Source organism: Micropterus dolomieu, linkage group LG04, assembly GCF_021292245.1.
Source record: "Micropterus dolomieu isolate WLL.071019.BEF.003 ecotype Adirondacks linkage group LG04, ASM2129224v1, whole genome shotgun sequence".
Classification (NCBI taxonomy): Eukaryota; Metazoa; Chordata; class Actinopteri; order Centrarchiformes; family Centrarchidae; genus Micropterus; species Micropterus dolomieu.
The window spans coordinates 22373609-22386069 of record NC_060153.1 but is presented as its reverse complement, the minus strand read 5'-3'; the positions used below and the strand labels follow the sequence as shown (position 1 = coordinate 22386069).

The following is a 12461-nucleotide window of genomic DNA, read 5'->3' as shown; positions in this document are numbered from 1 at the left end:
ATTTTTGAGACGTCTCTAACTCCGCCTACAGTAACAGGGGTCTCATTTATAAAACTGTGCGTAGAATCCTCACTAAAAATGTATGTGCGCCCAAAATCCAATAATGGCGGCAAAAAAATATTCAGACTTATAAAACCGTGTGTACGCACACTTGTAAGCAAGTTCCCTTTTATAAATCACAATCAACTTGAAATGTGGTGCATGTGAGGGAGCTCCATGTCTGACCCTTCAAACCCCCATAGTTGCCTATAAATGGTCAATGAAACGCCCCTCATTAATATGAACACATCCTGACTGCATGAAGAAAAGGAGGCAAACTCTGACAGAGAAGCTACAAAACGAGATTTAACTCAGTGTGACACTGACGTTCCTTTTGGTGAAGCTGAAGCATGTTGTTCGGTGGGTAAAAACGCACTTTCATGAAACACTTGTGCACCGGAGAAAAGGGGGCACCGGAGGTCCACCCCTTTATAACTGATCTGCAGGAACGGGCTGAGTAGTGACGTCACTGACTGGAGGGGGACACACAGATGCAAGACGGGATGACCAGGTACTAATTTGGATTCCCTCATTTGAAAAGAGAGTAAACCAGATTCATTCCACCTGAGTTTAAACATGTATTTAGGCTACACAAACAATCCACTCACTTAACGAGGCTAGCGATGAGTTAAAAGAAATAGCCTACACTATGACTTGTTGTAAATGACAATAAAATAGTGTTATTTTTCTATAATGTGTTTTTACAAGCAGCACATCACATCCACACACTGGCGCACAGCGTTTGGCTCGATAAGGAAACGAACATGTGATAACAATACATGAAACTATGCTCTCGTATTTGCTCGAAAAAATTACTTTTAATTCCTGATTAAACTGTCCAACATATTCGAGGTGTTCTTTTGCAAAAACAGATATCTCCTTTTGTGTTTATTATCCTCAGTCATGGTTCTTTTTATGCACCGCAAATTATCTAAAATTATGTTTTTTTATTGCACACTTCAGGGAAAATCAATCAAATGAGTGTATGATTATTTAGAACGGCTTCAAGCCTATACTACTCAGAGGTAGGCCTAATATTTTGATATATTTTACACAGTAGTAGGCCTTCATTTCAAACAGTTTCATCCTTCTGCCATGTGAGTCGCCTTTTCTCATTTCTTCTCTTTATGTGCATGGTTCAGAGTTTATGTACGCGATGCACTTTTTCCAGTCAAGTTTGTTTTTTATAGATCACAACCTTTGCTTGGTAAGTGGCGTACGCACGTTTCCAGACACAGGTGGCAACCTATCACAGTACCATCCTTAATTTCATTGAGCTTCTGAGAGCGACCCAGTCTTTCACAAATGGAGGTGCATGATTTTATATACTTTGTGACCATGGAAGTGATTGCAATACCTCAATTTAATGAGGGCTGTCCCAGAACTTTGGCAATATACTGTATCTCCTGAAACCTACCAGGACCAAGCTCCTCATTATGGGAGAGCAGGTTTTCTGCTCAGTTGCTCCCAGTTTGTGGAATGTTCTCCCTGACCACCTGAGGACACCACTGACTGTGGTTTTAAACGTGGCCTAATAATTTCCACTCTATATTAGGGACAGATTGGTATTTTCTCAGTATTTGGAGGGGGGGGGCACTACCTTCCCAAAGAATGCATGGTTAAGCAGATAGCTATTCTGTTGCAGGCCATATTTTGACATCCATATTGGTCTCATTTTGAACCGGAGCATCTTTAGTTTGTTGTAACTCTATACCCAATATGTTATGATCCACTAAAGTCAAGCATGGTGTGTTACAACAAAATGTTTGAAATACATAACAATGTTTAAATTTAGAAGTTTAGACTCACATCTACTATTCCCTTGTTAAGTTCATACAGTTGGGCGACCTCAGTACCATTACCACAGTGGTGGCCAAACTACGGCAATACAAAAACACTTTATTGAAAATGTTGCATACGTCTTTATAAGAAAACGTACACTACTATAAAAAAACGCTTTGTTCAAGCTGGTTCTATCTGGCAGTTGTGGGGGCGTTGCAGTATGTGCTTTACCATCAGAAACGAGGATAATATTATACTATACAAAATGCATACACACTGGACACACAGCCTGCCCTGCACTCTCTGATGTCCACCTACATGCCCCCAGATGCACCTGGTGGAAATCTAAACTCTACTGAGTAAACTCTTGTTCCTGATGTTTTTATTAACTGCTGTTTTTCCAGCCTGAAGGCGTACTGGTAAAATCTCCAAAGATTATAACACTAGACCCTGGTAAAAGTTTAGGTAAGTTTACTTTTGATGTAGCTGCAATAAAGAAAAAATAATGTCTGCTTTTTTATTTGCTGATCCCATAACTTGCTAACTGTCTCTCCCTTCAGATGGTAATCAACAGGAAATAATCAACAGTGAAATTCCTCTGAAAGATTTGGTTCCAAATACACCTATGAGCACAATAATCTATGTGAAAGGTGAGATCACAGGATATATTTTACTGAAACTGAACACTATGTAGCTTAATAGAGCGGTTTGCAGTTTAAAATAGAGGCAATGATTAGTAATATGATTATTATCATGATTATTGGTAAATATAGCAAGTTAGCTAACTAACATTATAAGCACTATTCAGACCAGATAATCACATTACTTTGAAGCTGATGTTGATGATCACAATATCTATTTGTGTGTATTACCCCAAAGTTGTCGGTAGTGACAGCAGTAACTGAAACTGAAACCTCAGTGAATAGTGAAAAGAGATAATCTGTATATGTTTCCAAGGACATTGTTATGCCTTTGCTGCAAATTCTCTAAGGTGTGATGCCTTACTGTTAGATCCTGACAACTCCTGCTGCTGTGTCAGATGTTGTTCAGAGCCTTTCTTTGAATGGAGACTCCTGATGTGGAGCACAAACAGTATCCTTCCTGCTTCTGCTAAATTACAGTAATTTAGTAAAACATAAATAAATCTACCTTGTATGTGAATGACATTTCTAATATTCGTTAGTCAAACCCATTACAGACTTTGCCAAAATGAAAAACAAAATTCATAAACATAACCTTGTCTGCAACACTCTACATACTGTACATCACCAGAACAGGTGTAAATACAAAAGAATCTATAGTTGCATTGCATCTGCATTCTTGCTACCATTGACTTTGCGATGGCATTATAATAGGACCCATTATGATACATTTGGGAACATAATGTGATAGTTTCCTTTATGCATTGCTGCTGTTGTTGCCAATGATGTTTGTTCTCAATTGCAAATAACCACCTTGTGAGGATCTTTATCTTTGGCCACACAGGAGGGGAGCAGATAAGTGCGCTATTGGAGAACACCATACGTGAGAACTCTGTGGGTAATCTGATCAAACAGCCGTCAGGCCCTGGAGAGCAGAACATGATCATCATGACACTGCCTGTCATTGCAACCACATATTTGGACAAAACCAACCAGTGGGAAACCACAGGATTGGAAAAACGTAACAAAGCCCTCCAACACATCCAGACTGGTAGGCTGCATTTATTACTATAGGAAAAAAATGAGAAACTGACTAGTCCACTTTAATAGGACCAAAATTATCCATTGAAAAGATTCAGTAGAGAGTTGAATGGCAATCAGTAAAAACTTTGTGAAATTTGTTTTTGCCCAGGATTCCAGAACCAGCTTGCCTACCGTAAAGTTGATGGGTCATTTGCTGTGTGGGACATTCACCAAAGTAGCACCTGGTGAGGCATCCAAACATTACTGAAATGTTTGCACATCATTGGTTGACTCCATATAACGGTTAGAACGCCATCTCTCCTCTCTTCCTTAAGGCTGACCGCCTATGTTGTCAAGGTGTTTGCTATGGCCAACAGTCTGGTGGCACTACAAAGCAACGTCATCTGTGACGCTGTCAAGTTTCTGATTGTCAACGCACAGCAACCTGACGGCATGTTTAGAGAAGTTGGATATGTGTTCAGTAGATCAATGATTGTGCGTGCACTGATTTCCGTAACAACAGTTCTTAAACCTGGTGCCAATAAAGAACAATAAAAACAACAATTTTCTATATATGTGTGTGTGTGTGTATAGGGGGATGTGCTCGGCGTGGATTCAGACGCCTCCATGACGGCCTTCTGCCTCGTTGCTATACAGGAGTCACGCACACTATGTGCTGTTAATGTGAGTACCTCACCTGCATACAATGGGCCTCATGCATGAATCGTGTAAGCCCAGATTTGATCTTAAATTCTGCATGCATACTGTCTGGTGGGACTGGGCTGGCCTCAGGTTTGCGGGGACCGGGTGCTGCTGGCTCTGCCTGCACTCAGGGAGGGAGGCCTCTGGTTGGGTTTGGGGTCTGTCGGCCCTGGTTCTCCTCCATTTCCGCTCCCTGGCTGCGGGGGCTCCCTCGCAAGGCTCTTTGCTGTTCCCCTGTTATGGCTGTGCTGTGTTGTATTTTGCTTAACTTTTTCATTGTCCCACAGTTGTTTTATATGTGGGGTTTATTGTTGTACGGCTGGTTGTGTCCTGTTGCCCTCCCCCCACTTTTTTTGCTCCTAAATGAAAAAATTTAGAGCACACAAGGAAATTTAGGTGCACAGGGAAAAATGTAACAAAAAGTAACCATGTTTATGCTACGTGTGTGCTCTTTCTCCTTGTGTTCAACTATGGTGTTTAACCATTGTAGGACTATGGAAATGAAGACCCTGGTATCTGTACACTCAGCATTGGCTTTAAAATTTTGTCAAAGTTTTTTAAAATATTGAAACAGAGAAAATTTTATATTAAAAACTGCTTTTAAAACACTGATCACAAAAAACTTTACTGTGATTGGTGCTTGTGTAGTTTTTGAAGCAGGGACAGATTCACGAAACACCAACAGCACCCACACCTAATGTAAAGAAGACTACTGAACAGTATTACATTAACTTTAGCAAAACAGAACAAGGGGAACGTGTTGCTTTCAGGAGGAGGCTAGAGGGAGCACATACTGGTGTGTGTGTGTGTGTGTGTGTGTGTGTGTGTGTGTGTGTGTGTGTGTGTGTGTGTGTGTGTGTGTGTGTGTGTGTGTGTGTGTGTGTGTGTGTGTGTGTGTAAAATAATTAATATTATTATTAGGTTTTCGTAAGAATGAGGACCGGGGTGCGGATACAGAACACTCAAAGCCAGTTAAAGAAAAGAGTTTATTTACAGAGATCTGAGGAACTAGTAGTACAGAATGGTGAGATGTGAGCAGGGGCAGGCCGTCCTGGGCAGTGGCAGACAGTTCTCCTAAAGATCCTCAAGCAGGACTAAAACACACCGGATTTGGTAACTTGAAGAAGGAGAAAAACAATAGATTGTTAGTCCGGGTTCAGGCAGAGAACACACAAACAGAAATGAACTAAATGCGCAAGTAACAAAGCTGGCCTAAAGTACTCAACCATGCGATGGCTAGGAATAATCCGGCGATGAGTTTTAGGGAGCCCCACATCTTAAGGCCAGGTGTAGATGAGGATTGGCAACAGGTGTGTCGCCTCGCCAGGTGATCAGCTCCCTGCCAAGTGAAAGACACACCCACACACGCCCACAGAACACCACAGGAAAAAGAAAGGAAGAAACCCCCAAGTGTCACAGGACCAATTGTGACAATTATAACATTAGATAATTACTTAAATTTTAATATAATAGTATACTGTTAGGATGTTAATATATTTAATTATAGTGCTGGCCAATTAATCGTATGATTTTCTTGCGATTAATCACATTGTTACACGCGGGTGTAGCAGTCGTTTTATGTGGATGTGTTCACTTGCACAGACTTCACTCGGTTAAAAACTTGATAGCCTATCACGTTACAAGTCGTGGTGGATATTTTACAAGCATGGACCAAGTAACGTTAAAGAGGTGGTGCTTTTTGGCTTTTCCCTTCTCCTTTATTGAGTTATATATCTTTTTTGTGCATGTAACAGGTTTGCAAAGTGAAAAAGCCCAAAGTTCAGCCCAAAGGGATTTCCCATCTCCCACGGAAAACTCAGAAAGCTCGTTTGTAGTCCAGCCTTCACTTCTTTTAAGTGTGACGTCACAATGAAAACGCGTCATAAAGCTTGCCAAGCGGCTAGCTTTTGTATCACCTCACCTCCGTCAAGGTTCCAAGCGAGCTGAGGGATACATGACAAACTACTGATTGGTCAGAGAGAATATTCACTATTCACTGCATCATCATTGTGTGCAGCCAGCAACAGAAAGTTTTATATCTTACAGCTTTTGTATGGAATTTCATCACTAAATCCACTTCTGAGAAGTTTTGAGGTGAGAAATCAGCTGTGTAGATTTCAAATATTGACAGTTTTACGAGAAGTGATGGCGGAACAAAAATGTGTTGAGTTGAGGAGCTACGTACTATCTCTGGGTACTATCTCTAATGGGAAACGGAGCAGCAGAGTAGAGTCGAGTCTATCGATTAGCGCTATGGTAGCATTTTCCGGCAAGGCAACATGTCGTTAGATCGTCGGAACACTGGCAACAGTTCATCGTTTAGTATTAAAAGATGATGCAACTCCGACTCTGTGAATTTCCAGGCCCAAACAATCACAACTTGTAAGTATGCTTTATTAGTTGTGAATTATATTTAAAATAAACACGGCAATGTAACTTCACAGACTGTTCAATCTGAGGAGGGCTGAACGGGCGCGGTGCTAGGTCCGGTGACGGCGACGGATGTGAAACTGGAGAGAGGGTACAGAGATCTCCTTTTCCTGTGACGAGAAAAGCGGAGGTTGCTATTAAAAGGTTCCTGCTAAATGAGCGAATACCTACATTAAACTTGATGCAGAACCTGCGGGATCAGCACCCAGCGTTGCACGCCCAAGTAAAGGTAGGCCTAATTGGTAGGGAATTAAATATAAACGTGTCACTTACAATCGATGCCGTGGCGGTGACGACGCTTCCGATTCGCAGCTTCTCATTCGGCAGTTAAAGGGAAAGTTAGGTCGGTCACGTGACGATGGCTGGCTGAAGGCTCTGTTTTTGCCAAGCTCTCGTACCCATGTAACAATTGTCACAATTGTTGTTCGTTTCCTTGCCCCGACGCGACCCACGGCAATGAAGTCAAGCAGAAAGAAAAATCCACGAAACAGAAACAAACTCAGCCGAAAATCATCATCTACCATGCTTCGAGGCTAGCTGTGGCGATGCCATTAGGAATAACATGTTCCCAGTAAGTCAGGCTTGTGTCGATGACTCAATTGCAATCTAATTTTATGTTGCTGGGTAACTTCTAGCATCATTAGCTTATGACACAAAAAAATATCTTTCAATGTCTCTCCCATTTTGTTTTCTTTCTAACTAACTAGCTAATGACGAAACTTTATGAAAACCCGGACAGGCTATGTATGTATGTATGAGTGCGGGGGGCTATAGGGAGAGTTTTGTGGCGCTGACCTCCTTCAGTGTCACGGGCTGCTCTGCCACCATCTGGATATTGTATTCTTTACTTTTCTGGTTCGATTTTCACCCATGTTTTGTTTGACAGCACCCCCCCCCCCGCCGCTTGTTTATTATTGGTCACACTTTTACAGACAGCCCTCCCACTTCTGATACGTTGCTCACGACTTAACTCGCATGCGTGTCTTACTGCTCTACCCTTATTATGTATTGGTCAGGCTACAAACGCAAGGTACATAAACTAACCCAAAGTGTAACCAAGATTATCACGTGGAATGTAAAGGGGATCAACAATGTAATTAAAAGACGCGAAATGGTTCTCCATGGTTCTCTCGTCACTTAAAAAGGAGGCAGCGCATATTGCGTTCTTACAAGAGATTCATCTCTCTGATCTTGAACACCTGAAACTCAGAAGAGGGTGGGTTGGTCAAGTTTTCTATTCCTCATTTAATTCTAAGAGTCGCAGAGTAGCTATATTGTTCCCTAAAAAGATACCCTTCACCTTAGAGTCTGTGATGCATTTCTCTAAGTGAAGATATGTCTTGGTTACTGGCTCTTTGTATGGGGAGCGTCTCGCACTGGGGTGTGTTTACTCTCCCATTTTTTCACATCAATGCAGACTCTGCTCAGGGTTAGAATATGCTCTATCAAAGCAAATGTTCTCTCAGACCATTCTCCTGTTTGGCTGGAATTTTCTCCTCCTTACTTAGATCTGGGCCCGCTGGAAGCCCAGATCTGTCCTCAGTATCACCAAGTGTTGGTGGTGGTCTTCAGCACTTTGGAGTTCTAAAGAAGCTACTGGAGTCAGTCAGAGATCGATGCAATAGAGTTTATTGTCATAGCAAGACAAAACCCGAGTAAGCCTTCAAGGCATACTGAAAACATGATGTGGAGCTTCTCAATACACTGTATAGCCCTTGGCTTCCCCTGTCAGGTAAGCTCTTTCCAGGGCATGGGCCCCTTTTTGTATTGTTCTTGACCTCTGATTTCTGACTCGCCTATCTTGGTTCCCAGGTCAGGGTGGTCACATTCTGTAGTCTTATCTCTTCTCACAGACTATCACTAGGACTTTGACAATACATGACCTTTACTCCTCTTCAAATTCCACGGGATATCACTGAGGACCTTATTTCCTAGACTGTCAACTCTGGTCTCTCGCACAGAGTATCACCTCAGAGTTCAGTCTACCACACAGATCTGACTAGGGGTTGGCATGCTTATACAGTTCATATATTGAATAAATGATATTCTTACACAACACATAGCTAAGAGGTACGATTATATCATATACTGTACGTCTGCTAGAAAGAAGGAATCACTCAAGTCACTCGAACACGTGTCTGTTTTGGAACAGGATTTTAAGAGGTTCCCCTCTCATTCAGTATTACTAAAGACGCAGCTTGTTCTGCTCTTGATAATTTCCTAACTCAGAAAGGGAAAGGAAAAGGAAAATTTAATTTTTAAAGGAAATTGCTATTTTTTGTGCCAAGCATTGTTTGAGTCTGCCAAAAAACCAGGTAGGCTTTTAGCTCGTCTAGCAAAGGGTAGGACGGACTCAAATTTAATCTCTTCACTAAAAGACAGTAAAGCAGTGCAATACTTTCAAAACAAGCAGATGACTGACATTATGAGAGAATTCTATCAAAACGTATTCTCCAGGTCACCCTAACAACACTGAGCTTAGGGATAGGTTCCTTGAGCGTATGTCAATACCAGGGGGTAAAGACCCTGGCCACGACTGGTTTTGACCTGAATTTTATAAGAAGATGGCTACCTTTATCACAGGACCGCTCACCAAAATGTTTGTTGAGTCTTTTGAAAATGGCTCATTGCCCCAGACGCTTAATTTGGCCAATATATCACTAATAAAAATAATAAAATAAACCCTCTGACTGCTGCTCATCCTAGAGAACAATTAGCCTGATTGGAGTGGATTGTAAGATACTCTCCAAGCTTCTAGCCAAGAGGTTAGAGGTTTTTCTACCCACATTAATCAACCCCGATCAGACAGGGTTTATCATGAGCATTCGTCTCATAAGGTCTGTTGTCTGAGTCTCGACTGAAAACTGAAGGGGACAGAGCGTTTGCTGTCAGGGCCCCGAGGCTCTGGAACAGCCTGCCTGAGGAAACCAGGTTGGCTGAGTCAGTGAACTCTTTTAAGTCCCTTCTTAAAACATACTTTTATAGGAGAGCCTTTCCTGATCTTATTTGACTTTATTTTATTCTATTTTACTTAATTTATATTTATCTTAAATGTGTATTTTAGTCTTTTCAATGTTTTCTTGCTTTTATCTTGTATTGTTTTTGTATTGTTGTCTTTTGGGTATTATTGTCTTTACACTTGTTAAAGCACTTTGTAACTTGTTTTTTAAAAAAGTGCGACACGATACATTTATCTGAGAAGGTTAAGAAACACGAGTGTACATAATGCATAATACAGTGAAGCTAGCCATGCTAGGCAGAGTTAACCTCGGCCTCCCCACAATGAGACCGCATCCTCTGACCACCCTGCCGTTTTCAGTAGATCTTGCTGGACAGTGTGTTGGAGGAGCACCTTAAGACAGCTACTGTTTTCAAAGGCACCTCAAAGACTGCAAAAAAAACGTTTGCGTGCTGTCAGTTCTTGAAGATTACATTCAAGAGGAATGTTTATTCTGGCAGATGAGACAACTGATATCAGTTCTTCCACCCACTGCCAATTGGTGCTTGTGCTGTGGTACATAAACAAGGAGAACAGCTGTTGGCTACAGAGGTAAGCTGTAAACTTTATAGACAGCTCTGAAGTGTTACGCCGGTGTCTGCTAAGACACGTTACAGCCGCGCCACGGTTTTGATGCGTCCATAGACCGGTGTTCTGATGATCTATGCTGCCTTGTCGAAAAATGCTACCGTAGCGCAAATCGACAGCAGAATCTATCGAGTCGCTCTGCCCTATCAAAAAATGCTACCTTATGTGTTCCCTTTTCCAGTCCCATAAAGTTATAACTCTCACAGTATTGTGACATATTCTGTTTTTTGATTATATTATAACATCATTTCAAATAATGCTCCCACCACAGAATCATTTTATATTACACCACTACTCACTCCATGTGCACTGTACGGAGATGGTGAGCATGTTGAAATACTATATTATCTCATCTATAAGATATCAGGGGTAGCATATACTGATAGACTTAATCTGGTTTCACTCTTTAACAACTACAAAAAATATGCATCACTACAAATGCAGCTAATTTATTATGTTTATTTACTGTGACTATAAGGTTAGCATTATTGCTAACAACCTTATGCCAATAATGCCTCAACCATGGAGTGTTTTTTTTTTTGGTTGTGTCCATTCTGCCGACATTGCCTGAATGCATCAGTAGCAGGACAAGATGTCAGCTGTTTTGTGCAGGCAACCAGGTCTACTTCATGGGACATTACAAAGTTTTTGCAGGAGCCCAACTCAGTGAAATTGCCCTTTATACTATTTGCACAAAAGGAATAAAGGTTTCATTAATCTGAAAATAATTTGAATCTTAGTTAACACTGCACACAATTTTTTTCCATCATTTACACAAAAACTGTATGGATGAGAGTTGATGACAGTAAGAGAACAGTTCATTCCTCTCCTTTATTTCAATTTCCCCTGGAGGATAAAAGGGAGGATAAAAGTTAATATTCCTCTTATATTAATAATACTTACATATTATAAAAATATAATTGTTAATGTAAAAAAAATCAACCTAACTCATTACTGGGGTTGTGAAATTGATGCATAATTATCATGAAACCGTGATTATTTCTCTGACAATAATCGTCCCAACAAAATCTGTAATCGTTGCATCCCTATTACACATAAAATCTTTGTCAAATTAAAAGATCAATTTTAAACTCAAAGTCGCAATTTGATGTAAAACTGTTGAAGTACAAGACTGTGAAAATAGATAATTACAAAGACCACAAACCCAAATGTCGTGTATGTGACGTCATAACTGTTTCTGTCAATGACTGAAGCTAATGTTACTGAAGCTAACGTAAAAAAAACTTTATGATGGATGATGTGATAAAAGCGCCCAGGAGTCATTGGATTAAACATATCAGGTGAGATATATATTTATGCGTGGAACATAGCTAAGTTATCTAGCTACCAGCAAGAAAGCAATGAACTGGGCCCCCGTCCGGGGATGAGATCGGCCTCGGGGGCTGCTGGCGCTGCCTGCACTGTAGGGAGGGATGCCTCTGGTTGGGCTGGGGGACCGTTGGCCTGGTTCTCCCGCGTTATCGCTCCCTGGCGCCAGGGAGCTTCCCGGCACGGCTTTCTGCTGTTCTTCCTTGGGGTGGGGTACAGCTTCCCCCATGACATGCGGTCTGGGGTCCTTTGCGCTTTGGGGGGTCGCAGGGTGCCCTGGCTTCTGGGGGTGGGGGTCTCTGCGCGAGTTGATCCGATTGCGGTTTGGTGGGATTGTGGGGCGATTGTCGATGCATCTTGATGCATTGTGCTTTTTCCCTGGGCAGGGTCTCTGAATGGCTGCTGGGCGTTTAGTTTGTGCATTGGAGTCCGGGGGAGGCATTTCCTCGTTGGCTTGGAGGGACCTGTTTGCGTCCCTGTTTTGCTTCGTTGGCCTCGGATTCATGCTTCCCCATTTCTCTGTCGGCCAGTTGTTGGACCCCTCTGGATACTGAGGTATATAGTTAGTTTTCGGGATGTGCAGTGTGGGTGCGGGGCAGGGCTGTGCTCCGATTTGTTCTGGGCTTGTGCCTGGAGTTCTCGGCCATTGACGGGTGGGTGGGTTGGTGGTGGCATGCAGCTGAGCTAGTTGATTTTCCCTCGTTGCTGGTTTGGCTGGTGTTGCACGGCGGCCGGGGGGTGTGCTGGGCATGGGGGATGTCAGCTGGCGCCGGTGGCCTTAGTTTTTATTGGGGGGTGCACGGTGACCTGTGCGGCGCGTTTGCTGCCGGCCTGGGACTTGCTGCTGGTGTTTCTCTCCGCTGGCTTTCGCTGTTGTGTTGTTGCGTTTGCTCTCTCTCGTTTGCTCGACCTCGCACGCGGGTTTCGCG

The 12461-nt window shown here is 42.3% G+C and overlaps 1 protein-coding gene across 4 annotated transcripts in view; it reads left to right on the top strand.

Moving 5' to 3' along the window:
- The window catches only part of LOC123969418 (complement C3-like), a 94925-nt gene that overhangs the window by 49495 nt on the left and 32969 nt on the right, over positions 1-12461 (top strand). For all 4 annotated transcript variants that reach the window (XR_006824727.1, XM_046046796.1, XM_046046797.1 and 1 more), the window contains 6 exons: positions 2226-2286; positions 2382-2471; positions 3307-3513; positions 3655-3730; positions 3821-3980; positions 4080-4169. Coding sequence is in view for 3 of the 4 variants with exons in the window: in XM_046046796.1 (XP_045902752.1) it covers positions 2226-2286; positions 2382-2471; positions 3307-3513; positions 3655-3730; positions 3821-3980; positions 4080-4169 (684 nt within the window). In the remaining variant the exon portion in view is untranslated. The remainder of the gene's footprint in view (positions 1-2225; positions 2287-2381; positions 2472-3306; positions 3514-3654; positions 3731-3820; positions 3981-4079; positions 4170-12461) is intronic.